The following is a 27,338-nucleotide window of genomic DNA, read 5'->3' on the forward strand; positions in this document are numbered from 1 at the left end:
AGTTATCAGGGACTAAGAGGGGCATTACATATGATAAAGGAGTCAGTTCTCCAATAAGACATACAATCCTTAATGTGTACGTGCCTAACAAGAGTTTCAAAATATTTGAGGCAAAAACTGATGAACTGTAAGAAGAAATAGATGAATTCACTATCATAGTTGTACTCTTCAACACCCCTTGTATTAGTTAGGGTTCTCTAGAGGGACATAACTAATAGGATAGATACATATATATAAAGGGGAGTTTATTAAGGAGTATTAAACTCACAGGATCACAAGGTCCCGCAATAGGCCATCTGTAAGCTGAGGAGCAAGGAAGCCAGTCCAAGTCCCAAAGTCTGATGTTTGAGGGTAGGAAGCATCCAGCACAGGAGAAAAATGTAGGCTGGGAGGCTAAGCCAGTCTAATCTTTTCACATTCTCCTGCTTGCTTTTATCCTAGCCACAGTGGCAGCTGATTAGATTGTACCCACCCAGATTAAGGGTGGGTCTGCCTCTCCCAGCCCACTGTCTCTAATGTTAATCTCCTTTGGCAACACCCTCACAGACACACCCAGGATCAATACTTTGCATCCTTCAGTCCAGTCAAGACACTCAGTATTAATCATCACACCCGTGTATCAGAAATGGACAGATACACAGGCAGAAAATCAGTAAGGACATAATCAAATTCAACAGCACCATCAATCAACTTAATACAATTGACATCTATTGACTACTGTATCCAAACAATAGCAGAATGCACATTCTTCCCAAGCTCACATGGAACATTCACCATGATAGACCACATTCGGGGCCATAAAACACAACCTAACAAATTTAAAAGAAAATGTACAATGTCTGCTCTCAGACCACAATGGAATTAAACTAGAAATCAATAACAGAAAGATACCTAGAAAATCCCAAAATACTTGGAGATTAAACAACACATATCTAAATGTGTGGGATAAGAAGAAATCTCAAGAGAAACTTTAAAATGTTTTGAATTAAGATTTTTTTGAAAATGAAAACAATGTAAAAATTTGTGGGATGCAGCAAAAGTAGTGCTTAGAGGGATATTTATAGCATATTAGAAAAGAGATCTAAAATCAGTAATCTAAGTTTCTATCTTAGGAAGCTAGAAAAAGAAGAGTAAATTAATTCCAAAGTAAGAAGAAAAAAATAATAAAAATTACAGTAGAAATCAATGAAATTGAAAACAGCAAGTCAATGAAGAAAACAAAACCAAAAGCTGATTCTCTGAATAGATTAATGTAATTGATAAAGCTCTAGCCAGGCTAAGGAAAAAAGACAGGACACAAATTACCATTATGAGAAATGAAACAGGAGACATCACTACAGATCCAATGGACATTAATAGGACAATAAAGGAATATTATGAAAAACTCTAGGCTCACAAATTCAATAACCTAGATGAAATAGGTCAATCTTTCATGAAAGATACAATCTGCCAAAACTCACATAAGAAAAACTAAGCCATTTGAATAGATCCATTTCTATTAAAGAAATTGAATCAATAATTAATAACCATCCCATGTGGGTTCACTAGTGAATTCTACCAAACATATAACAAATTCTTGACAATCTCTTCCAAAAGATAGAAGCAGAGTAGCCATTTTTAAGTCAATCTGTGAAGCCAACATTACCCTAATTCCAAAATTAGACAAAGATATTAAAAGAAAACTATAGATCAGTGAGATCACATGGACACAGGGAGGGGAACATCACACATCAGGGCCTGTCGGGGGCTGGGGGGCTAGGGGAGGGATAGCATTAGGAGAAACACCTAATGTAGATGATGGGTTGATGGGTGCAGCAAACCACCAAGGCATGTGTATACCTAGTAACAAACCTGCACATTCTGCACATGTACCCCAGAACTTAAAGTATAATAAAAAAAAATTGTCAAGATTTAAAAAAAAACAAAACTGCAGATCAATACATCTCATGAACATAGATGCAAAAATCCTTAACAAAACATCACCAAGTTGAATCCATCAATGTATAAAAAGAATTATACACTACAGCCAAATGGGATTTATCCCAGGTATGCAAGGCCAGTCCAGCATTTGAGACTCAATCAATGCATCACACCAACAGGCTAAAGAAGAAAAATCACATAATCATATCAATAGATGCAGAAAGAGCATTTGGGAGAATCCAACACTCATTTATGATTAAAAACTCTCAGCAAACTAGGAATACAGGGGGATTTCCTCAGCCTGATAAGTCACATCTACAAAAAACCTGCAGCTAACACCATTGTTCTTTTTTTTTTTTTTTTTGGCTCTCCTTTGACTAACACTATTATTCTTTTTTCTTTCTTTCTTTCTTTCTTTTTTTTTTTTTTTGAGACAGAGTTTCGCTTTTGTTGCTCAGACTGGAGTACAACGGTGTGATCTCAGCTCACTGCAATCTCTGCCTTCTGGGCTCAAGTGATTCTCCTGCCTCAGCCTCCTGAGTAGCTGGGATTACAGGCGCCTGCCACCATGCCTGGCTAATTTTTATATTTTTAGTAGAGACGGGGTTTCGCCATGTTGGCCAGGCTGGTCTCGAACTCCTGACTTCAGGTGATCCACCCACCTCAGCCTCCCAAAGTGCTGGGATAACAGGTGTGATCCACTGTGCCCAGCCAACACCATTATTCTTAATGGTGAAAAACTAGAAGCTTTTCTAAGACTGGGAACAAGACAGTTTCCTCTCACCACTCCTTTTCAGCATCATAATGGAAGACCTAGCTAATGGAATAAGAGAAGAAAAGGAAATAAAAACTATAATATTTGTGAAGGAAGAAATATAACTTTTTATTTGCAGATGACATCGTCTGATTAGAAAATTTGAAAGAATCAACAAAAATATCTGGAATTAATAAGTGATTATAGAAAAGATTCAGGATACAAGTTTAATACACAGAAGTCAATACTTTCCTATATACCAGCAATGAATAAGTAAAATTTAAAATTTAAAACAATACCATTTACATTAGCACTCCAAGAAATGAAATAATTAGGTATAAATCCAGCAAAGTATTTGTGAAATATAAGTGAGAAAAACAACAAAACTCTGATGCAAGAAATCAAAGAACTAGCCAGGTATTGTGGTGTGTTCCTGTAGCCCTAGCTACTTGGGAGGCTGAGGTAGGAGAATTGCTTGAGATCAGGAGTTTGAGACCAGCCTGGGCAACACAGTGAGACCCATCTCAAAAAGAAAAAAATAGAAATCAAAGAACTAAAATAAACTAAGATCTCTTTAATATCTATTCCATGTTCATGGATAAGAAGACTCAGTAGTCAAGATGTCAGTTCTTCCAACTCGATTTATAGATTCAACTCAATTCCAATAATAATCTCAGCAAGTTATTTTTTGGATATTAGCAAATTGATTCTGAAGTTTACATGGAGAGGCCAGAATAACCAACAACATGGAAGAACAAAGTTGGAGGACTAACACTACCCAACTTCAAGACTTACTAAAAAACCACAGCAATGAAGATAGTATAGATAAGAAATCGTCTTACCGTAGTCACAGTGGCTATTATGAAAAAGACAAAAAAACAAAAACAGATGTTGGTGAGGGTGCAGAGAAAAGGGAACTCTCATACACTGTTGGTGTGAATGTAAATCAGTACAACCTCTATGGAAAACAATATGGAGATTTCTCAAAGAACTAAAAATAGAATGACCATTTGATCCAGGAATCCCACTATTAGGCATCTACCCAAAAGAAAAGAAAGGTATATATCAAAAAGATTCCTGCACTTGTATGTTTATCGTAGCACTATTCACAATAGTAAAGATAACAGAATCAATCTAAGTATTCAGCAGTGGATGATTGGATAAAGAAAATGTGGTATATATACACAATAGAATACTATTCAGTCATAAAAAAGAATGAAATCATGTCTTTTGCAGCAAAATGGATGGAACTGAAAGTCATTATCTTAAGTGAAACAAGCCAGACACAGAAAGTCAAGTATCAAGGTTTCACTCATAAATGGGTGCTAAAAAATGTGTGCACATGGGCTTAGTGCAGTGTTAGATAATGGAGATTCATAAGGGTGTGATGTGGGGTGGATGATGAGAAATTAATGAGTACAATGTATGTTATTTGGGTTATGGATACTCTAAAAGCTGTGACTACTATGCAATTTATACATGTAACAGAATTGCACTTGTACTCCATAAGTTTACACACAAGAAAAGTATGGAATTGGCAAAATTTTCCCATTGTTTCTGTGTATTTTCTAGATTGATATAAACTTGTATTATGTTTGTAAAGACACAACATTAAAATTAAATTTTCAAGCCATAACAACTATATATTTAAAATACTTATAAAATCACAACTTACTCCCTCCCACCACCCCCCAAACAGGAACCTCAGTAAACATTACTCACTATCAGAGTTTTATTTAGCTAAAAATATAGTCTTGCAGTATACCTGGGAGTTTAATATGGTAGTTATTTGTAGTATTAGCGTAATAAGATTATTCAGACAGAAGCTTTCTTTTTTGCTCCAAAAAGTTCCATGGATTTTATAAGGAGAATAAAAACCAAAACATCATCTGATGTCATTAAATCACATTTTAGGGCTCGGTGTGGTGGCTCATGCCTGTGATCCCAGCACTTTGGGAGGCCAAGGTGGGCGGATCATGAGGTCAAGAGATTGAGACCGTCCTGGCCAACATGGTGAAACCCCATCTCTACTAAAAATACAAAAATTAGCTGGGCATGGTGGCGCACACGTGTAGTTCCAGCTACTCGGGTGGCTGAGACAGGAGAATCACTTGAACCCAGGAGGCAGAGGTTGCAGTGAGCCGAGGTTGCACCACTGCACCCCAGCCTGGCAACAGAGTGATACTCTATCTCAAAAAACAAAAGAAAACAACAACAGCAAGAAAACCACACATCTTAGACTTTTAAAGAGTCCTTATGAGACCTGGCTTGAGAACAAGCATGGACTTTAAGCATGAAAATGTCAATTGAGCCAAAGCTGATATTAGACGTTTGTAAAGGTTAGCAGCTTGCCTTAAATAATTGTTTCCATTTTTCCAGATGCTGTTGAGATATATTTCATAAAAAGTATCAATGCATATCGAGCAACATTGGGCTCAGAGGATTTTGAAACACTGAGCACCACTGAAGAATTTTGCAAATGGCTTGTCCAAAATGGAGAAAAACAGGTAAATATGATCAATGCATAAACAGAATTGCTAGTTTGTTTATTAGATCATAATAGCATTTTTCATCTTACAATTCAGATATTGGAGATCAGATAGGTCCCAGATAAAACTAGGCAAGAACCACATTGTTTCATTATTTGCTAGCATTAACCGAATTTTTTTTTTTCAAATTGGTTTCATTCTTTTGATGAAACTGAGCAACTCTGTCCGACAAGATTTAGTTTGTACTTGGAAACTGCAAAGTAGGCTCAAAGTATTTCAGAGGGACTCGATATTGATGGCAAAAGAAAATTGGCAGCTATATGTTTGCTTCTAACGGTTCCCTCTCTGACAAACTTTTTTTTTTTTTTTTTTGAGACAGGGTCTCTGTCACCCAGGCTGTAGTGCAGTGGGGCGATCTCGGCTCACTGCAACCTCCGCCTCTTGGGTTCAAGAGATTTGCCTGCCTCAGCCTCCCGAGTAGCTGGGATTACAGGCATGCGCCACCATGCCCAGCTAATTTTTGTATTTTTAGTAGAGATGGGGTTTCTCCATGTTGACCAGTCTGGTCTTGAACTCCTGACCTCAGGTGATCCACCCGCCTTGGCCTCCCACAGTGCTGGGATTACAGGAGTGAGCCACTGTGCCCCACCAGCATTGCCTTTCTTGTTTGAAATTTTACACCTATACTTTTTTGTGTAATGTTATGGTTCCCTTTCTGTAAAATGTTATTTTTGGTGATCTAAATAAAGCCTGTCTTGTTTGGAGAAAAAAATAAAAATAAAACTAGGAATAATACACAGGGCTTAGGTGGCTTGGAATATTAGTAAAAAAATATTTTTCTTGTATCTTGATACATGAGATCCTTCAAATCCAGGACACATGTAATCTCTGGCATTGTAAATTTAATATTTTAAGTCAAAATTGGCTTCCATCTTTGGATCTAGCTACTAGTTCTTTTCTTTTGCAGTAGTGGTTTTCTCTTGATCTGATAGGTTTTTATTAGCCACAATTTTGTTTTCACATTTAAAAAGTTATAGAGAATAATTGTTATTGCTGACCTTTTTACTTAGAAGTCCCATGAGTCTAAGCTATCATTCAAAACCTTTTGACTTGAACTTTATATATTCAGTGCAGCATGAACACAGTGAAGACCTTTGTCTGTCATAAGATCCCACATGACTTTGATCTGACCAAGCCAACTTTATACTTCCTCAGGCGAGTGAGAAATATGGATAGATTTGACATGGTCTTATTGGCCATGTAAAAATCAGTTTAAGAGTAGAGTTACAGGCACATAATAAGTAAAAATTTATTTCCAGGAATGAAGAACAGTTTTTTAAATATCATATCTAAACATTTTTATAAATGATGACATTTTCTTTATTTCAATTTTAATTGCCATTTATAAAGACAAAAACCTTATAATGATTTGCAACCTTTTTTCTGTGGCCATGATATTTTCTGTTGGTTTAGAAGATTGTTTTTTTTTTTGAGACACAGTCACTCTGTTGCCCAGGCTGGAGTGCAGTGGCATGATCTCAGCTCATTGCAACCTCTGCCTCCCAAGTTCAAGCGATTTTTGTGCCTCAGCCTCCCGGAACAGCTGGGATTACAGGCGCCCGCCACTACACCCGGCTAATTTTTGTAGAAACTGGGTTTAATCCTGTTGGTCAGGCTGGTCTCGAACTCCTACCTCAAGTGACCGCCCGCCTCGGCCTCCCAAAGTGCTAAGATTAGAGGCGTGAGCCACAGCACCTGGCCGGTTCAGAAGATTAACATGAGATCCCAATGCCATGGGTTGATCTAATAACTTTCTTTTCAAAGACGTGAAAATATTTTGCCAGAATTTAGTACCTTATCCTTGTTATATTCTGGTGCAGTGAATACCATGACCTTGGTTGTGATAAACCACCAGTACCACCACCAGTACCAATGCCTGATAATCCTCCACTTCTAACCAAGTACTTTCTAGTATACCAAGCTCCTGGACAAAGCCACCAAAGGACCTGAGTGCCAGGTGGCTCCAAATCTAAACCATAAGCAGGACGGACTATGGACAAGTCAGCTTTGCCATTAGGAAGCAAGTGCCATGAGGGCAGGAATTTTTGTTTGTTTTGTTCACTGCAGTGTCCTCACTGCCTGAAACACTAACTGGCACATAGAAGATGCCTGATAACTTTTGAATGAAACTGCTGAATTTTATGACACATTTCCCATATTTAAAAGTAGCTCGCTCTCCTGCCTCCAAGCTTCATGTGAGGCTCTAGGCCTGTCCTAGAGGACCATAACAGAAACTCACAAGACTTGGGAAGTGTTCCCATGGACTACACACACACACACACACACACACACACACACACACACACACACACACACAATATCTTTTGATAAATAGTTTAATCTGCCATGGATAAAAAATAAAACTCATTCATCTGGAACCACCTTCTTCCAGTAATTCATCAAAATGACAATCATGGCTGGGTATGGAGACTCACACCTGTAATCCCAGCACTTTGCGAGGCTGAGGCAGGAGGATTGCTTGAGCCTAGGGGTTTGAGACCAGCCTGGGCAATAAAGTGAGACCCTCATCTATAAAAAATTAAAGAATTAGCCAGGTGCAGTGGTGCATGCCTGTGGTCCCAGCTACATGGGAGACTGAGGCAGGAAGATCACTTGAGCCTGGGAGGTTGAGGCTGCAGTGAGCTGTGATCATGCCACTGCACTCCAGCTTGGGTGACAGAGACCCTGTCTCAAAAAACAAACCAGAAAAAAAAAAAAACAAAAACAACAACAACAACAAAAAAAAACAGAGAAAAGAAGAGAGGCACCCCTTATATGTTCTCTGGGGCTTTTAGAAAACATGAAGATATTCCTCTGGTCACATACATGCAAGTCTATAAGAAAGGTGATACTGTCGAAATCAAGGGAATAGGCATTGTCCAAAAGGGAATACCCCACAAGTGTTACCATGGCAAAACTGAGAGAGCCTACATTGTTATCCAGCAAGCTGTTGGTGTTGTCAACCCAAGATTTTTGACAAGATTCTTGCCAACAGAATAAATATGTGTTTGGTGCATATTCAGCACTCTAAGAGCTGGGATGGCCTCATGAAACTTCTGAAAGAAAATCATTAGAAAAAAAGGAAGTCAAAGAGATAGGTCCCTGGGTTCAACTGAAATGCCAACCTACTTCATCCAGGGAAGCACACTTTGTGAGAACTAATGGGAAAGAGCCTGAGCTGCTGGAACCTGTTCCCTGAATAGCTAGATTCACTCAGAGGAAAAGAGAGAAGACTAAAATAAATAAAATCAGAAATGAAAGAAGAGACATTAAGCTGATGCCACAACAATTAAAAGGAATATAAGAGACCACTATGAATAATTATATGTCAACAAATTGGATAACCTAAAAGAAAAGGATAAAATTCTAGAAACATATTACCTACCAAGACTGAATCATGAAGAAATAGAAAATCTAAGTAGACATTTAATCAGTAATCAAAAACCTTCTTACAAATAAAAGCCCAGGACCAGATGGCTTCATTGGTGAATTCTACCAAACATTTAAAGAGGAATTAATATTGCCAATTCTTTTCAAACTCCTCCATTTTCTGGAAGAGGAGGACACACTTTCAAACTTTTTATGAGGCCAGCATTACTCTGACATCAAAGCCATAAAAAGACACTACAAGAACACTACAGGTCAATATCCCTGATGCATATAGATGCAAAAATTCTCAACAAAACACTAGCAAACCAAATTTAACAGCACATCAAAAGAGTCATACACCATCACCAAGTGGGATTTATCCCTGGGATGTAAGAATGGTTTGGCATACAAAAATCAATCAATGAGATACACCACCTTAACAGAATGAAGGATAAAAATCAGATGATACTCTGAGATGCAGAAAAAGCACTGGACAAAATTCAATGCCTTTTCATTATTAAAAAGAAAAACTGCCAACAAAGAAGGAATAGAAGGAAATTACCTCAACATAATAAAGGCCATACATATATGCAAAGCCTACAGCTAATACCATACTTAATGGTGAAAAACTGAAAGCTTTTCCTTTAAGATCAGGAACAAAAGAAGGATGCCCACTTTTGCCACTTCTATTCAACATAGTACTGGAAGTACTAGCCAGAGCAGTTAGGCAGGAAAGATAAATAAAAAACATCCAAATATGAACAGAAGTAGAATTATTTCTGTTTGCAGAATGACATGATGTTATGTAGAAAACCCTAATGATCACACACACACACACACACACACACACACACACAACCTGTTTGAACTAATAAACTCAACTGAATTATAGGAAACAAAATCAGCATACCAAAATCAGTTGTATTTTTATATACTAACGTTGAACAATTTGAAAAAAAAGTAAGAAAACAATCCCATTTACAATAGCATCAAAAAGAATAAAATACTTAGGAATAAACCAAGGAGGTGAAAGACTTATACACTGAAAAAAATAAACAGGAAAATAACAAATTATATGCATGCTTTCCTACTCTAAAAAATGCAAAAATATTACAGTAGTAGCCTTGAGATTCCTGATTTATTGGCAGTGTTCTCTGGAAAGCAGCAATTGACATCCCTTTTATGTTTGTTGTTCTGACATGCCACATTAGGGATGATGATTACATGTTCAACCCAATTATGAAGAAATGTCTGTTACACCTGTCAACACAGATAATTCAGGCAGTGAGTGGGTGATGTGCAGTTCTTGAGGGAGCCAGCAATAATACCTCTTCACCTTCCCTAAAGAAAGCACATTGGGAAGGCAAATGAGTACAAGCACCTTTGTCCTATGAATAATTTCCAATGTATACTTAATTTATTTTTGCTGTATAGTAAGTAGTTAACAGTGAGAGCTTTGCTGAAAGACAACTAGCCTAGACCTTTTAAAAATGTCAATGTTATGAAAGACCAAAAGGGCAGGAGAACTGTAACAGATTAAAGAATCATGAAAACTAAATGCAATACATGATGATTACATGCTAGATTTTAAGGAGGTGTAAACAACATTATTGGAACAATTGGGAAATTTGAACATGGAGCATGTATCAGGAAACGCTGTTGTATTGATGTAAGATTTCTTGAATGATAATGTTATTGTAGATATGTAGGAAAATGTTCTTGTTCTAAGAAGACACATGCTTAAGTATTTAGTGGTGGCCACATGCAATGGCTCATGCCTGTCTGTAATTCCAGTAATTTGGGAGGCCAAGGCAGGAGGATCGCTTGAGCCCAGGAGTTCATGACCAACCTGGGCAACATAGTGGGACCCCATCTCTACAAAAAATAAATAAATAAATAAGCTGAGCAGAGTAGTGCACAACTATAGTCCCAGCTACTCTAGAGGCTGAGGTAGAGGATCATTTGAGCCTGGGAGGTCGAGGCTACATGAGCCCTGATCACACCCCTGCATGCCAGCCTGAGCAACAGAGTGAAGCCCTGTCTAAAAAAAAAAAAAGAAAGAAACCATTTAGGAGTAAAGTATCTTTATTACCTACAACTTATTTTCAACAAAAATACATGTGTGTATGCATGTATATTTATATATAGAGAGAGACATTACTTTTTAAGAAGAGAACAATAAAGCAAACGTGGCAAAATTGTAGCAATGTGTGAATCTAGGCGAAAATTGTATGGGTATTTATTTTACTATTCTTTTAGCTTTTCTGAAGGTTTGAAAAAATTTAAAATAAAAAATAGGTGAACAAAAAGAGTGAGGGCTGTGGAATTCAGACTGCCTGGTGTTGGAATTCTGACACTGCTAATCATAGGCTCTATGATCTGGGGCAAGATCCTTAGCTGTTATTAGTTTCCATTCCTTCATCTGTAAAATGAGTATAATAACAGTTCCTCTCTTGTAGGGCATCCTTGAAGATTAAATAGTATTATATGAATTAACTATTATTAATTACAAGCTTGGAACTTTAATTCTTAGTACAAATTACTTAGGTGACACATCACAACAGACTGATCCTGGTGGGTTATGTCATTATTGTGTACAATGCCTTCTCCACAGAGCTCAGGGAACAGAACCAGCATGCTCCTTCGGAATTGCCAGGCTGATTTTTTAAAAAAAAAAAACGTTTTATCCCTCAGGAGGCTTACAGACTGCTAAAGGCTTCATTAAAGTCCCAGGTATTCAGCTACAGTGACTATAGCAAAAATGTGGCTGAAACTTTTCATAATACGGGCAGGATTTGCTTTGCCAAAGGAGAGCCCAGAAAGGCAGTTCAGCTGCTGAGGAAGGTGACTTTTGGCTGGTTTCGTTACATTTTCCCCTGGGCTTGTAAGCAGGATGTGAGGAGGGATGTATGTACATATGTATGCATGTATATATGTATTTTCCCTTCCCTTCCATTTCATTCCATCTCTCTTTCCTTTTCTCTTTTTAAGTGATGTGTTATCTTTTGAAAATTGTCTGCTTTTTTAGATATGCTGAGGGAGAATATGATACAAAAATTTCAGTTGAGTCCCTATCTGGACAAGAGTCTTAAAAGAGTAACACCCTAATCTTGAAATCCAAGTATGATAGTGGCAGAATCTCTTGAAAGCACTTCAAGGTTGGGTGGAATTAGTAATACCTTGTTTAACCATCCGTACCCAAGTACTCATTTCCCTTCCAGAGAGCTCATTCCCTTGCAGTGGGGTGTGGCAAGAGGTGTTCAACCAGTCAGTGTACTGACAGAATGAATCTAAAGGCTTAGTAAAACAGGTGGGGATGTCTCTACATAAAACCTAAGTTTATTCAAAGTCAGAGGAAAAGTTGGTAAAGATCAAGTAATACTCAAATGAGCAGAGGGTGGAGTCAGAAGCAGTCTACATCAGGTTCGCAGGGATTTTCATCTGATTTCAGGGTAACCTAATGTGATCAGAAAATAGTAAATAACAAGAAAGAGGAACTCATTTTGAAGATTCAGAGAAAAAGCCCCCTGAAAGTAAATTATAGGAGCCAGAATAGCTTTTCCAGGGAAGCATGAACACACGGATGACATCTGGGTAATGGGGGCAGAAGCCTGAAAGGAGAGAAAACTTTGAAATGAAAAGATGACAATCTGAGGATAAGAAATGAGATGAAATGGAAAATGATGAGTGAAATGAGCAGGGGTTCCAGGGAAACAAGTCTAATAAAATTCAAATCCACATTGAAAATAATGAAGACTCTTAACATGGAGTGATACTGGAGTATTGTTTCTCAAATCTACAATTGCAACACAGTAAGAAACAAAACAAAACAAGCAAAAAACAAATTCCTGAGTCTCACCCCAGACCATCTGAATTAGAAGTTTTAAGAATTGTGTACAGAATCTGTTCTTTTAATAGTTCGAGAGGCAGTTTTAATATCCTGCCAATTTTAAGAATCAAGATTGATAAAACAAACTTAAAAAGCTCTCTTAGAACGCAGAGTGAAAGAAGAGAGGGGTCTCATGAGAAAGTAGTTGGTATGCAGGACAAAGTAGAGATTCAGCCAAATAATTGTATGTATTTCTGAAGAAATTGTGATTGGAATAGAAGCAGTAATCAGTGATATCATTGAAGACAAACGTTCTGAAATAAAAAAAGGCCATAGCATATACATTGTAAGGATTTACCATGTTCCACACAAAGTCAGTGTAGGGAGAGCCTCATTTAGATTTTTACCTGGCAATGAATTTTTGTTGGCATGTGCAATAGATGGAATGCTTGTGTCCCTTCAAAATTCATATGTTGAAACCTAATCTTCGATGTGGTGGTGTTTGGAGATGGGACCTTTAGAAGGTGACTAGGACTCAAGGTGGAGCCTTCACGAATGGGATTAGTGCCCTTTTAAAAGAGACCTCAAAGAGCTTCCTTGCCCCTTCCACCATGTGAGTTTACAGCAAGAAGATGGCTGTCAATGAATCAGGAAGTGGGCCCTCACCTGACACGAAATGGACTAAGATAGCATGGCTACATCCTCCATTTGTAACAGGGATTCAACTTGCAGATTTAGGATGCCATAAGCCTAGGTAGGGGCTACATCTTTGTTATCAGCTTAGGAAACAAATGAAATGTAGTGCAGGTGTTTGAAATGTAAACTTGTGACAAGATCTCAGTTCCGCTGGTCCTTTCCTGAGTTTGGTTTGCAATTAAGGTGCTTGCTATCTGATTCTCTTTAACCTGCTGTTTCTCACCTCACCTAGTGTCTGATGATTCAAATCTTTGTATATGGAGGTGAACACAGTAAAAGTAGGGAGACAAAGAGCCTCCTTATCCTGTGGCAGAGGTGAGTTCTGGCCCTGGCCATCAGCCATGTCATCAATGTGGATATATGCATGGCATGGCCTCTCCCAGTTCAACCAGGTAGGGGTGATTCACCTCTATCAGTCTTGCTAGTAAGGCAGAATCCTACCTGTGTATGAATTTGACCAAATCCTATACTTGGGGAAATTAGTTGATTTCTTACAGTCTCATAGAACCCAGTATTAATAGGGTCTGCTGCAATAATATTTAGTATTTATAATATCCCTTTCATTGCTGAGCATTATAGAAAAGCCCCGCAAGACAAGGTTGTTGTTGATCACAGTGTGATAGTTATGATATGGATTCAGAGAAAGTAAATGAGTACCTTAAAATAATTTTTCTTGCTGAACATACAAAGTCTAGGTCCCTAAACATAAGGCAAGTTTTTTAGGATACAGTTGTCTCCAAAGTTAATAATGACAAAACCTCTTCAGATTCTTTTTTTAAATGTTTAGAATTTAAGTCAAAGAGAGTTTTGTATAGACTTGTCTCAGTCTTTAACCTTGACGTTATCAATGACGCTTATCATTGACATTTGTTTGTCTCAGAATAGTATTGACCTCGAACTGTTCTCTTCTAAGAGGGAAGAGAACAAAAACTTGTTGAGTTTATACCAAATTCATAAAACTGAGCTAGGTCCTATTCATAAAGTATTTAATTTAATCCTCACAAATACCTGGTGTGATAGCTCTCATTTAACAGAAGGGAGCTTGATGTTTTATAATGGAATTTGCCTAAATTCACTCAGTCTTGGAGATTTGGACTCAAATAAGTGTGACTCTAAAGGCCATGTGTTTTTCCCTGAGAGCCCTCTAACAGAGGTGCATTGCTGCTGAGAGTTAGGACCCTGAATGTGTTCACCAGCGGTGGCTGATAATTGGTCCCCTTCTCAACAGTTCACCATGCTAGACAGGTGGGGAAGATCATGCCATGGAGAATACATTGAGCCCTCCTATCCACACCCCCTTCAGTCAGAGCCACACCTGAGGTGGGCCCCACAGGAGACTATCTCCTGTTTTATCATTACCCAGAGGAGGATGTTCTCCAGCCTCTGTCAATAATTCCTGTGTTACGAGGATACAGAGGATCAGCCACAGGACAAAATGGGGAACTTTGCTCCCTGCCTGTTGGTGTATATGAAAGCATGTTTTCTTAATCAATAACTGTAAAAATATTAATAACTATAATGTAGAAGTTTTTCCATTTCCTTGGCACTGTATTATACATTTAGATATACTTTTTCTGATTTATAAACCACATTATTAGGTGGGGTTTTTTTTTTTTTGAGACAGAGTCTTGCTCTGTCGCCAGGCTATAGTGCAGTGGCGCGATCTTGGCTCACTGCAACCTCCACCTCCCGAGTTCAAGTGATTCTCCTGCCTCAGCCTCCCGAGTAGCTGGGACTACATGCGTATGCCACCACGCCCAGCTAATTTTTGTATTTTTAGTAGAGACGGGGTTTCCCCATGTTGGCCAGGATGGTCTTGATCTCTTCACCTTGTGATCCAGCCACCTCAGCCTCCCTAGGTGAGTGTTTTTATCTTCCATGTTCAGGTGATGAAACTGAAGCTCAGAAAGTTTGGGTATCTTGGCTGGGCATGATGGCTCACACCTGTAATCCCAGCACTTTGGGAGGCTGAGGCTGGTGGATCACTTGAGCTCAGGAGTTCAAGACCAGCCTGGGCAACAACATGGTAAAGCACCATCGCTACAAAAAATATAAAAATTAGCCAGGTGTGGTGGCATGTGCCTGTGGTCCCAGCTACTTGGGAGGCTGAGGTGGAAGGATAGCTTGAGGCCAGGAGGTCAAGGCTGCAGTGAGCCGTGATTGCACCACTGCACTCCAGCTAGGTAACAGACTGAGACTCTGTCTCAAAAAAAAAAAAAAAAAAAAAAAAAGGTTGGGTATTTTGTTCATAAGATAGCTGGTAAATGTAAGATTTGAATCCGGGTTGATCAGATTTCAAAAATGCCCATTTCACTAATGTAATACAAATTCTGACTTTGATGAATTTGAGTATATGTATGAGGATACCTGTTCAGCAGGCAAGGCTCCAGAACCCATTTTACATGTGGGAAAACTAAAAACTTTTTTACTGAAGTTTTGTGATTTACTGAAGTTAACTCACCCAGGAAGAGACAAAGGTAGAATTTTAATCTGGGTCTCTCTGACTCCAGGATCTGTACTCCAGGAAGTGTAGCTTACAATCTGAAGACAGACTGCCTGGAGTTTTTTTTAAAAGATGAGGTCTTTCTGTGTTGCCCGGGCTGGTCCAAACTTCTGTGGCCAGTCTTCTTGCTTCTGCCTCCCAAGTAGCTGGGATTATAGGCATCTGCCACTGCACCCAGGATTGCCTGGATTTAAAACTCAGGCTCCATCACTCAGCTCTCTGACCTAGGTGAAGTGACTTAACTCCCTCAGCCTCTATTTATTCATCAGTAAAATATTAGTACTTTCCTCAAAAAGTACGTTTTCTGAAAGTTAATGAGATCATAAATAATACAAGACTTAGATCAGGGCCTGGAAGGTCTTAGCAGGTCTTAAATGCCCAATGAATGTTGAGATCTTAATAACAAAATAGTAATAATAACAATTCTCTATCTGAAGTACAAGAGATAATAGGTCAGAATGTTAAAATAAGAGGCTTCTTTGTATCACCGTATTATTGTTTTATATTAAGAGTAATAGGTACAGAGTATACATTACTGGAGTCTGACCTGTGATCTTAACCTGCCTTTTCCACTCACAAAGTATGTGACCTTGGGCAAATGACTTAACCTCCTTGAACCTTGTTTTCCATTGCTAACATCCAGATCATAGTAAACCACAGAGAGTTGTTGTGAGTTTTAAATAAAATCATGTCTATAACATGCATAGTACAGTGCCTGGCAGAGTATGTGCTCAATAAATGTTCGTAAAACACCCTTCCTTCCCCTTCTTCACAGAAGATTGCCTTTTGCCTTCAGGGCAACAGTTCAGAATATTTGAAATCAGGGATAATTGTTAGCCACTATTACCACAGGTTAGTTTTGAGATTTTGAATCTTTGAACATATCTAAAGTATATTTTGTGCTCTGAAGGTAATAATAATGAAACTAAAAGAACAAAATGTATAATTTCAGAGAAAAAATGCATGATGTTTCCTCAAAACTGAACAGAAGTTCTACTCAGCTTGTATTTAAAAATAGACACTTCAGAATATCTAGAATGAATCTAATTCTTCGGTAGCCTGAGGTTGCTTTGCCTTCCAGTATTTACTGTGTCTTTTAGGTGATCCGAAAAGATTCATAGGAGGAGGAAAAATTAGGAGATCTAATTCAGACCCTAGGTGGTATGAGTTTCTTTAGGTACTTGGAAATTAATTTTTCTTTCTGTAAATTACAACGAAACCAAACCTACCAAGAAAGTCCATATAAGGGGAAAAGAAGAGTCTTTTAAGGACTTTGCTGTAGCAGAAGGTTTTTCTTTCCCTGAAACAAGCCCATATCTCATTCCTCAAGAACTGCTGAGCAAAACCATGGGGGTAACTGCCAAAGCCAGATGTCAAAACCTGGTACAACGATTGCTGTCTCTTTGCAAACTTCAGCATCTCGGTGGAGTAATCAATCCCAGATGTCCTGGAACTCTGCTAGTTTTCCGATGTACTCTCCTGCTTCTTACCTCACCTCTTCCGGAAACTCGTTGACTACACTCACTGGACTTTCATTGCTAGGAGCCCGAATTCTTGGCTTTTGAAGCCTCTGCAAAAAAGCTAAAGTAGAAATGGCCCCTTGAAATCAGAGTTAATTTCAAGGTTAAATGATAGTTGCAAGGGCCTCAAATAAAATTTTGGTGTACAGAAAGGGCATAAAAAATCTCAGATTTAAACTTTCAGTTTGGTTAGTCTAACTTTTACCTAAATGTAAAATGTACTTCAGTTGTAATCATTTACATATCTAGCTCATTTAAGCACTAGAAATACTAGTATGTTTAAGATATAGTCCCTTATGTGAAAACAGACATGTATGACCAGATTACAAGTTAGCCTGTAGTAAGTCTTTAGTAGAAATGTAAAAGAAAAGGGCAAGTAATAAATCATGAGGTTAGCAATGTGGGTGGAAACTCTGCATAGGTTGGGGGATGGGTTGCAGGTTCTTCGAAATAAAGTAGCCATTAGCAGGTAGACAAGAAGCTAGAGGAGAGTATTCCAAGTTGCATGAACAGAAGCATAGTGGCGTAGATACCCGATATTGCTGAGGAAAAGCAAGTGGCCTCGAGTGGTTGTAGTTTAAGGTACCTAAGGAGGGACGTGCTGGACATGAGTTTGGAAAGACAGACTGGGGTGAGATTATGGAATTTTTATGTACTGTGCTAAGGCATTTGAGATTTATTTAGTAGACAGAAAGCAACCATCAAAGAGTTTTGGGTAGATATGACATGATCAATTATTAGCTTTAAAACATTAACTCTGACAGCAATGAGAAGGATAGATGGTACCTAGGGAGAAGTGGGGAGAGCACTTAGGAGGTAGATCTGATAGTCCAAGGGAGAGATGTTTAGACCCTTTTATCTAAAGCCGTAGTAGGAAGAACGTGTAGAGGATAGATCGAGAAGCTATATGGAGTCTGTATTGACAGACCGTGGGACCAGTCAGATGTGAGGTTTAATAGAGGCAGGAATCAAAGGTAACTTTGAAGTTTCTAGCTTGGGCAACTGGGTGAATGGCAATGCTATTAAATAGTATTGGCAAGAGGAATAATCTTGGAGGATATCTAGGGCACCTGAGGGAAGATGGTTTCCACTTTGGATATGTTTGCAGTACCCACAAGACATTCACCTGGCAATGGCTGTTAAGTTGTTGGCTGTATGGGCCAGGAGCTCAAAGAAATGATTCTGAAGCTAATGGAATGGATAAAATAACCCATGGAATACATACATGTGAAACAAGAAGGCTTAGGAAAGAACTTTGGAGCATGCTTACACTTATTTCAGAGAGAATATAATATGGTGATTTGGTAGCAGAACAGCTGGGGCTCAAATTTGAGCTTTCCCACTTATAGTGAGACTTCCTAAGGCTTACTTTCTTCATCTGTGAAAATGCACAGAAATAGAGCACTTCATTTTAAGTGCTTTACTTAGTGTATGGCACATAGTAAGCTTCTGTGAAATGTTAATTATTGTAATTATCATTATTGTATTATTTAGGGATCACGCAGAAAGAGGAACTGAAAAGGAGTCTCTGAAAAAGTCCTTGAGAATTAGGAGAGTCAGGAAAAAATAGAAAGGAAATCAGAGGACAAAGTTTCAATGAAAGAGAGGCCAGTGTCATTGTTACGAAAGACATGAGGAGACATTTCAAAGAGGAAGAAATGCATATGACCAATAAACACACACACACAGATTTCCAATCTCAGGCAGGATTCAAAACATAAAATGCCATTTTTAACCTATCGTTTTTGTGGTAATGAAAAATACAGGCAAGAAAACCCAGCTCTGTCAAAAGTATGGGGAGCTCAGCCTTCTCAATACTCTATTTATATGGGACTGTATCTTGATTGCACCTTTTTGGTGGATATGTTGGGAAAAGTTAATAGAATGTTTAAATGCCTGTAACCTTTGACTCTGAAAGACCACTTCTAAGAATTTGTCTTTTGAAATCCTTACACAAAATATGTATTTATAAATATATGTATATATACAAATATACACCTATACATACATAAATATATCTTTCTTTTAGATTTGTTTATAATAGCAAACAGTGGGAAAAAAATGTCTACCAGTAGAAATACTAGTACATTTTTATTGCCATATAATATGGTCATTCAAAGGCATGATGTAGAGCTTTAAGTGTCATGGAAGAATATTCCCATATATACTGTTAGGGCTAAAAATATGAAAAGTACACATTAGTGAGCAATATATATAGCATAACTCATAAGTATATGTAAATATGTAGTTAGTGCAAAGAACAGTAATTATCTCTAGGACACAGGATTATGGAGGACTTTCAAATTCTATGTTATGATGTATTTCTGTGTCATTTTACTTTTATTTTTACAATAAATATTGTGATGATAAAAAAGATACATTTTAAGAGTATGGTATATGTGTCAAATATTAAGAGAGTGCCATGTAGTGGTAAGGAATGGACTAGTGCCAGATGGCCTGGGTTATAATCCCTGCTCTGTCTTTAACTGTGAGATCTTGGACAAATCGCTTTAATTCTCAGTTTCCTCATCCATAAAATGGGGATGATAATAATATAATATCTACTTCATAGGGTTGTTATGAATAAATAAGTTAATGTAAGTAAAACTGCAAAGAAAGGTGCCTGGCACATAGTATGTGCTAATTAGAGATGATGAGAGTGTTGATGATGATGATGATGATGATGATGAGTGTTAATGGTGATGATGATGAAGATGATGATGATTGCAGATGGAAAGGGAAGGATGACTAATCAGAAGCCATTATATTGGCAAATAGAAAATAATCACTGACATCACTGATATTAGCATGAGCTGTATTTGTAGAGAAGACCTTTGAGATTACTGTTTGTCCAGTACCTGATTAAATACCTCCCATAATCAGGAATTTACTCATTATCTCTCAAAATGGCCCCTTCCTTCCATTACTGGACAGTTCTGATTGTTAGAAGAATGTAGTAGTTAAGGTCATAGACTACATTTAAAGTTAGACATATCTGTGCTTGAATCCAGGCTCTACCACTTTCTATGTGCCATTAGGCAAGTTATCTTAAGCCCCACTTTTCTCTAATGAGGATTAGAATAGTATCTATAATGTAGAAACATAATGAAGAGTAAATGAGATTATTTACATAAAGCACTTAGCACAGTATCTGGTATACTGTTAAGTGCTCAATAAATATCAGCCATTCTAACAACTCTACCTAGTCATCAAACTTACTGGATGTATGAAAGCATGAAGTTATCAACTTTATCTTTCTCTCTGTCAGATGTCTCTGGAACAGCTGCATACCGAAAAGTTATTTTGATATACCTTTTGATGGGTATAAAGCTGTAGAAACCAACAGAAGGAGCAGGGAGAACCATCCTTTTCTCCTCATAAGAGGGGAGTAAGGAAGGTGCCTCAATGCCTATTAAACTATTAGTGATATTCAGTCCTCTTGGTCATATGAACAAAATGGAACAGCCTCTTTTGGGCTGAGGGGCTGAAGAAGGAAAGTAGGGTGGAAATGGGGATTTGGGAGGTGATTATTTCCAGAGAGAAGTGAGCAAGGAAAAAGAAAGGTGATATGCTTCAGTACATTTTGTATCAGACAGACCAGTCTTGGGAAAGACCTTAGTGATGAAATGTATGTTCCATAAGCTGGGTTGTTTCCAGGCTGCTGCATTCATCTTCTTTTCCTATTATTTATTAGTAAACATTCCAACACTCCATCTACAAAATTAAGGAGAAAATATCCGGCCAAACCTTGGTATGAGTGAGTGAGAAGCACAATCTGCTCCACCAGAGCCAGGTAGCCAAACAAGGGGCAGCAGCTTTTCCAAATCAGGATTCTAGGACTAGCTGGAGGCATTGGGGCAGGTAGAGAAGTGAAAACTCAGAAGCCTTTAGTTCCCTGCTTGAGGGTCTCTTTTATGGGGAACAAGGGCTGCTAAGCCACAGTGAGCCAGCTCAGTGTACCTTATCTTTAGCAGAGCAGTGGGGAGCTCTGCAATCCCCAGCTACTCTGCCACGCCCACAGAAATGGTCTGATAGGAGAGGATAGCATGGAATAGGGCAGGCAGAGCTTGAGGTTCCAGAGCAAAAGGCTGGGTTTGGTGGAGCTTGATTATTAGTGTTGTCTGCCTTGGGGTACGGGTGGGGGAATAGCTGGACTTCTACCACATACTTGCTGTTCAGGTATAGAGAAAGAGCACTGTACTCTGAGTCAAGGCACCTTGTGTGTGAATCCCAAAAACCATGCGACCTTAAGTCACTTAAACATTGAGTCTCAGTTTCTTCATCTTCATTCATTCCTTTAACAAACATTTTTTGAGCACCTACTAAGTGCCAGGTGCAGTTAGAGCTGCAGGTGGTAATAAAGATAAATAAAACATGGTCATTAATCTTAAGGGGACAACATTCTAGTGTAAGAGAAAACATGAAGAAATAATAACATGAAGTTTAAGTTCTGGAATAGCATTCTCAGTGCAATGAAAGGAGAGACAATCTATGAGAATTGGAAAACACTTCATAGAGAGGGTGACATTTGAGCCATTTCTTAAAGGACAAGTAGCAGTTCATCCAGATGGAGAAGAGAAGCCATTCCTGGAAGAAGGAACTCTACATACAAAGGCACAGAAGCATGACAGAGGGCAGTGTATGGAGGAATGGTAAGTATTTTACAGCTGTTGTACAGGGCAGCATGTCCTGAAGGGGGCTGCAAGAAATGCTGATTCCAAGGGATGTGTGTCAGTTCTCTGGGGGAGGAAGAAAGGCTCTGTAGCAGAAAGACAAAAATCATTTAAGGAAAAAAAAACAAAACAGGTTTAAACAAAGTGACACAGGTTACTTTCCTGAAGGGCTTCTCAGGACTTTTAATATACAAAACCTTCGGCTGGGTGATGTAGCTCATGCCTGTAATCCTAGCACTTTCAGAGGCTGAGGCAGGTGGATTGTCTGAGCTCAGGAGTTCGAGACCAGCCTGGGAAACACAGTGAAACCCAGTCTCTATTAAAATACAAAAAATTAGCCGGGCGTGGTAGCATGCGCCTGTAGTCCTAGTTACTCGGGAGGCTGAGGCAGGAGAATTGCTTGACCTGGGAGGTGGAGGTTGCAGTGAGCCGAGATTGTGCCACTGCACTCCAGCCTGGGCGACAGAGCAAGACTGTCTTCTAAGGAAAAATTAAAAAAAATTAAAAATTAAAAAAAATACATATATATACAAAACCTTCCTTATTGGCATGTTGGGAACAAATCAGGTTTTTAAAATTTTTATTTTTATATTTTAAATTTGTAGTGACGAGGTCTCACTATGTTGCCCAGGTTGGCCTCCAACTCCTTGGCTCAAGTGATCCTCCTGCCTCAGCCTCTCAAAGTCCTGGGATTACAGGCATGAACACACCATACCTGGCTGCAAATCAGTTTTTTAGAAAACATTGTATTTTACATACCTAAAGTCTTTTTGAAATGATCAGTGATTTAAATTTTGGCAAATAAAACCTTGCCCTGTCTTTAGAATCAAAGTAGAGAAACTAAGGTTTGGTTTTGTTGAAAGCAAAGGGTGTAGTGTACACTTGCCCTGAGGGTATACATGAATACTTTTGCAATTTGGTAAGGAATTTTGGCCCCACTTTAGGACATAAAGTCTTTATGAACTATGATTATCTCATCAACTATTTAATCTGATCATAGAAATATGACTTCAGTGCATCCCTATGAATTAATCTTTTTGATTCATGGTGGTTAAGAGCTGTAGTTCTGGAGACAGGCAAGCCTGAGTTCAAACCCCAGGACTACCACTTTCTAGCTATGGGCAATCCTGGTTTCTTCATCTATAAAATGGGGATGAAGTATAGTACCTATCTCAGTGTTGCTGTGAGAATAAATGAGATAATGCATTATATGTAAAGTGCTTAGCAGAGTGCCTGGCCCCATAGTAATCATGTACTAAGTAACAGCTATTTTTAGTTTTACTGAAAGCTGGTCTTTGACTTTATTACCTTCTACTGGCACCACTGTTGCACGAAGCAAATGGAGATAGGGGCTGAATATTTTGAAAAGCTACTACCAAGCTGATGTGGAAAATATTTTGCTGGTTAACATCTTGAAAAAGATATAGACTTATCAGGTTCTGGAAACACTGTTAGTATCATAGACAAGCAGTCTGACACAATCACCTAAACTCAAAGATGATATATACACTATGGAAATCAGTTGTCCTTTCAGGTTTCAGACAAGGGGAATCCTGCCACCTTGTGGTGTGACAGAAGTAGGCCCGAGGCTGATTCCCACTTAGTATCCCTAGCAGAGATGCAGCCCTCTTACAGTTCTTTGCCCACCTCTGAATTTATGAGACCCCTGGGCAACTAATCTGTGCCTATTTCTTCAGCTAATTTGGAATCTCATTATCTCCTGGTTTACTGCAAAGGAAGTTAAAGTGCCAGATAGCTTTCTATATTTTATATAGTCCAGTAATAGAGAATGAGCCTGTCTTTAGTGCAACTTGCATAAAAACCCCAAGTTCATAAAATTTTATATCTCATATTCTACAGAACAAATATTCTTTTCAGGTAAAAAAAGGGCTATGAAAACCACACTTTTTTCAGGCTTGAGGTAGAAATAGGAGGTGACTAAAGAACACTTAATAGTAACTGTGTTTCTGGAGCAGTCTTTTGGATCGTAACACATCAAATTCCTGCTCAGCTCCTTCAGTAATGGGAAATCAGAGGACAGACACCTCAACGGCTAGAAACAAGCAAGAGAGATCTTTCACAGGGCCTCGGGCTGTAAGTCTCCAAGCTCGTGAGAAGAAACCACTTGAAAATCATCAACTATATAAAAGGCCCTAAATTAGATAAGTTTTCCACCTGGGATTTAAACAATCCAGGTAGCTCAGATATCCTTGGTTTGCCATCTGAATCAAGGGAAGAGCTCCCTGCTCTTTAGGAAGAAAACCCGAGACTCTAGTCAGATTTTAGAGGCCTATTAGAAGAGCCAGCATTTTGAGAGTATAGTCATGTGGTGGAATAATGGTGACACAGTTGCCTCAGGCTAAGTTCAGCCTCTGGCTCAAGTAAGGCAATGAGATCTGCTGCTGGGGGAGGCAGGGCCAGTTATGGAGGAAGAGAAGGCAAGAACCAACAAAAATGCTCAAATGGTTTTCTCCTTTCCTCTAGGTCTTCTGTTATCAAATTGAAAACCTCTATACAGGATAGCCAACAATAAAGACAACCTTGTTGATGATAAAATTTCTCGACCACAAAATGTTTCTCAACACTGATAGCAGTGGCAGATCTAAAACAACGGTTTTTTATTAAGGACTCTGGGGAAAAAAGGTCCACTTAGCAGCAGCATCCCAGGTGAAATACCCAAGAGCCATTAGAAACTAGGATCCTGGCTGGGCGCGGTGGCTCACGCCTATAATCCCAGCACTTTGGGAGGCCAAGGCAGGCCAATCATGAAGTCAGGAGATTGAGACCATCCTAGTCAACACGGTGAAACCCCATCTCTACTAAAAATACAAAAAAAATTAGCTGGGCGTGGTGACACATGCCTGTAAACCTAGCTACTTGGGAGGCTGAGGCAGAAGAATCACTTGAACAGGGGAGTCGGAGGTTGCAGTGAACTGGGATCGTACCACTGCACTCCAGCCTGGCGACAGAGAGACTCTGTCTCAAAAAAAACCAACAAAAAACAAACAAACCCAACTAGGATCCTGATCTATGACTTAGGGGAAAGAAATCTTTTAGTCACATGCTTTAAGTTAGTTTTTTGTGTCACTGGAACTCCATTACCTTCCATTTCCCTTTTTCTAACTCTATTCCTTTCAGTTCTGACTTTTTAAAAAATTCTGCGATACCTAAGGAGTTTATTGGTGAACACTTTCATGTACTACAGTTGACCAGTGAACAATGCAGGGGCTAGGGCTGCCAATGCCTTGTGCAGTCAAAAATCTTTGTATAACTTTGGATTCCCCCAAAACTCAACTGCTAATAGCCTACTGTTAACTGGGAGCCTTACTGATAAGATAAACAGTTGATTAACACATGTTTTGTATGTTATATGTATAGTATATAATATATTCTTACAATAAGTAAACTAGAGAAAGGCAAAGGTTATTAAGAAAATGATAAGGGGCCAAGTGTGGTGGCTCATTGCCTGTAATCCTAGCACTCTGGGAGGCAGAGGAAGGCAGATTGCTTGAGCCCAGGAGGTCGAGGCTGCAGTGAGCCGAGATTGTGCCACTGCACTCCAGCCTGGATGAGAAAGTGAGACCCTGTTCAAAAAAAAAAAAACAAAGAAAATAAGGAAATACATTTACATTACTATACTGTATTTATTGATTCCGTTAAGTTTACATTGTCTATTTACAAAAAGAATCCTGGGACTGAAATGAAGGGCATCCACAGCCACAGACCTCAATCTTTGATACATATCAAGCAATTCAGCTTTTTCTTGTAATGTCATGACTACTCCTTCTTGAGAACACTTCCAGCATCACTAGTGGCACTTCATATGGGTCCCATGGTATTATATGAGGTTTATGGTGCACTAAACATGATGAAAAATACTTAAGAATCTCGAAAGAGTACTTTTTTCTGCCACATGAAATTTACTGAAGAGTTGAACTGCTCATGCAGAGATGATTAGCATCACACAGCGTTTTGAGTGGATATTCACAACATCTGAGCGCACTGCCGCAGCAATAGGAGGCAGCTACAAAATGATTGCAGTACAGTATGTACTCCAGTTGGTTTTATGTGGCTATGATTTAACCTTGCATCTTTACGTTTGTTTACATTTCTCTGGACTGTGAATGGCACCATGTACTGTATATGTGTGTAAATTTTGAGAAAATTTAGCTTTTTATAATAGATTTGTGCATATTTTGTAGTAGCAAATGATAAAATAGACTAGTATATACATATATTTTATGCATTCATGACATACCTTTTAAAATGTTTAAAAATATTTCTAGGCAACGCAGTTTGTGTTTTTTCAAATTGTCAAAAAACTCCAAAAAAAAAAAACTTCCAATGTATTTATTGAAAAAAATCTGTGTACAAGTGGATTTACACAGTTCAAACCCATGTTGTTCAAGGGTCAACTGTATTTGGAGGTGTTTTTAGTCACAGCCTGTTTGAGGTCACCAAAACTGCCTTGGGAGGAATAGTTTGAACCTTCTGAAACACTTACCCTGATCTGATTTACTGAACTCATCATAACATGTTCAAAGTCAGAAAGGACCTTTTTATTTTATAAAGAAACTGGGGACGGCCGGGCATGGTGGCTCAAGCCTGTAATCCCAGCACTTTGGGAGGCCGAGGCAGGCGGATCATCTGAGGTCAGGAGTTCGAGACCAGCCTGACCAACATGGAGAAACCCTGTCTCTACTAAAAATACAGAAATAGCTGGGTGTGGTGGCGCATACCTGTAATCCCAGCTACTCGGGAGGCTGGGGCAGGAGAATTGCTTGAACCTGGGAGGTGGAGGTTGTGGTGAGCTGAGATCATGCAATTGCACTCCAGCTTCGGCAACAAGAGCAAAACTCCATCTCAAAAACAAAAACAAAAACAAAACAACAACAAAAGAAACTAGGGACAAGAGAGTGATTTGTTCAAGGTCAGCTTGGTAATTATAAAGCAGACTTCCTGGATCACAGATGATTACTCTTTCCATCCCACTCTGCTGCCTCCACCAAACTGGATTAAAAAGGCTTGTTTTAGGAAAAGAATACTCACTGTGGTTGTTTATGAAGAAAATCCTTAGACTCTGAGCAAGTGTATATCTAGCGAAAGAATTTGCAATCTTGAATAATATTCCTTACTTTCTTGTGAATTTAGGGACAGAGAAATCTCATCTGGGTTTGCACTATAAATAACTTTAATTTTTCCCTCTTCATCTTTTCCCAGTTGTCTAACTTGATTTAATACAGCTCAAATGGCCGGGCATGGTGGCTTAAGCCTGTAATCCCAGCACTTTGGGAGGCTAAGGCAGGGGGATCACCTGAGGTCACGAGTTCCAAGACCAGCCTGGCCAACACGGCTCTCTACCAAAAATACAAAAATTAGCTGGGCGTGGTGGTGGGTGCCTGTAATACCAGCTGCTTGGGAGGCTGAGGCAGGAGAATCACTTGAACCTGGGAGGTGGAGGTTGCAGTGAGCCAAGATTGTGCCATTGCAGTCCACACTGGGTGACAAGAGCAAAACTACATCTA

The 27,338-nt window shown here is 38.8% G+C and overlaps 1 protein-coding gene across 4 annotated transcripts in view; it reads left to right on the forward strand.

Annotated features, from left to right (window-relative positions):
• Positions 1 to 26,855, forward strand: part of TTC23L (tetratricopeptide repeat domain 23 like) — a 62,843-nt gene extending 35,988 nt beyond the window's left edge. For 3 of the 4 annotated variants that reach the window (XM_055367700.2, XM_055367701.2, XM_055367702.2), the window contains exons 9-10: positions 5,054 to 5,181; positions 6,293 to 6,497. In XM_055367700.2, the coding sequence (XP_055223675.2) occupies positions 5,054 to 5,181; positions 6,293 to 6,427 (263 nt within the window). In that variant the 3' untranslated portion in view covers positions 6,428 to 6,497. Of the gene's footprint in view, positions 1 to 5,053; positions 5,182 to 6,292; positions 6,498 to 21,686; positions 21,793 to 24,297 lie in introns of those variants that run through there. The other variant, XR_008673285.2, reaches the window with a different exon arrangement.
• The last annotated feature ends 483 nt before the right edge of the window (positions 26,856 to 27,338 follow it).

This window comes from Gorilla gorilla, chromosome 19 (assembly GCF_029281585.2).
Source record: "Gorilla gorilla gorilla isolate KB3781 chromosome 19, NHGRI_mGorGor1-v2.1_pri, whole genome shotgun sequence".
NCBI classification, from domain to species: Eukaryota; Metazoa; Chordata; class Mammalia; order Primates; family Hominidae; genus Gorilla; species Gorilla gorilla.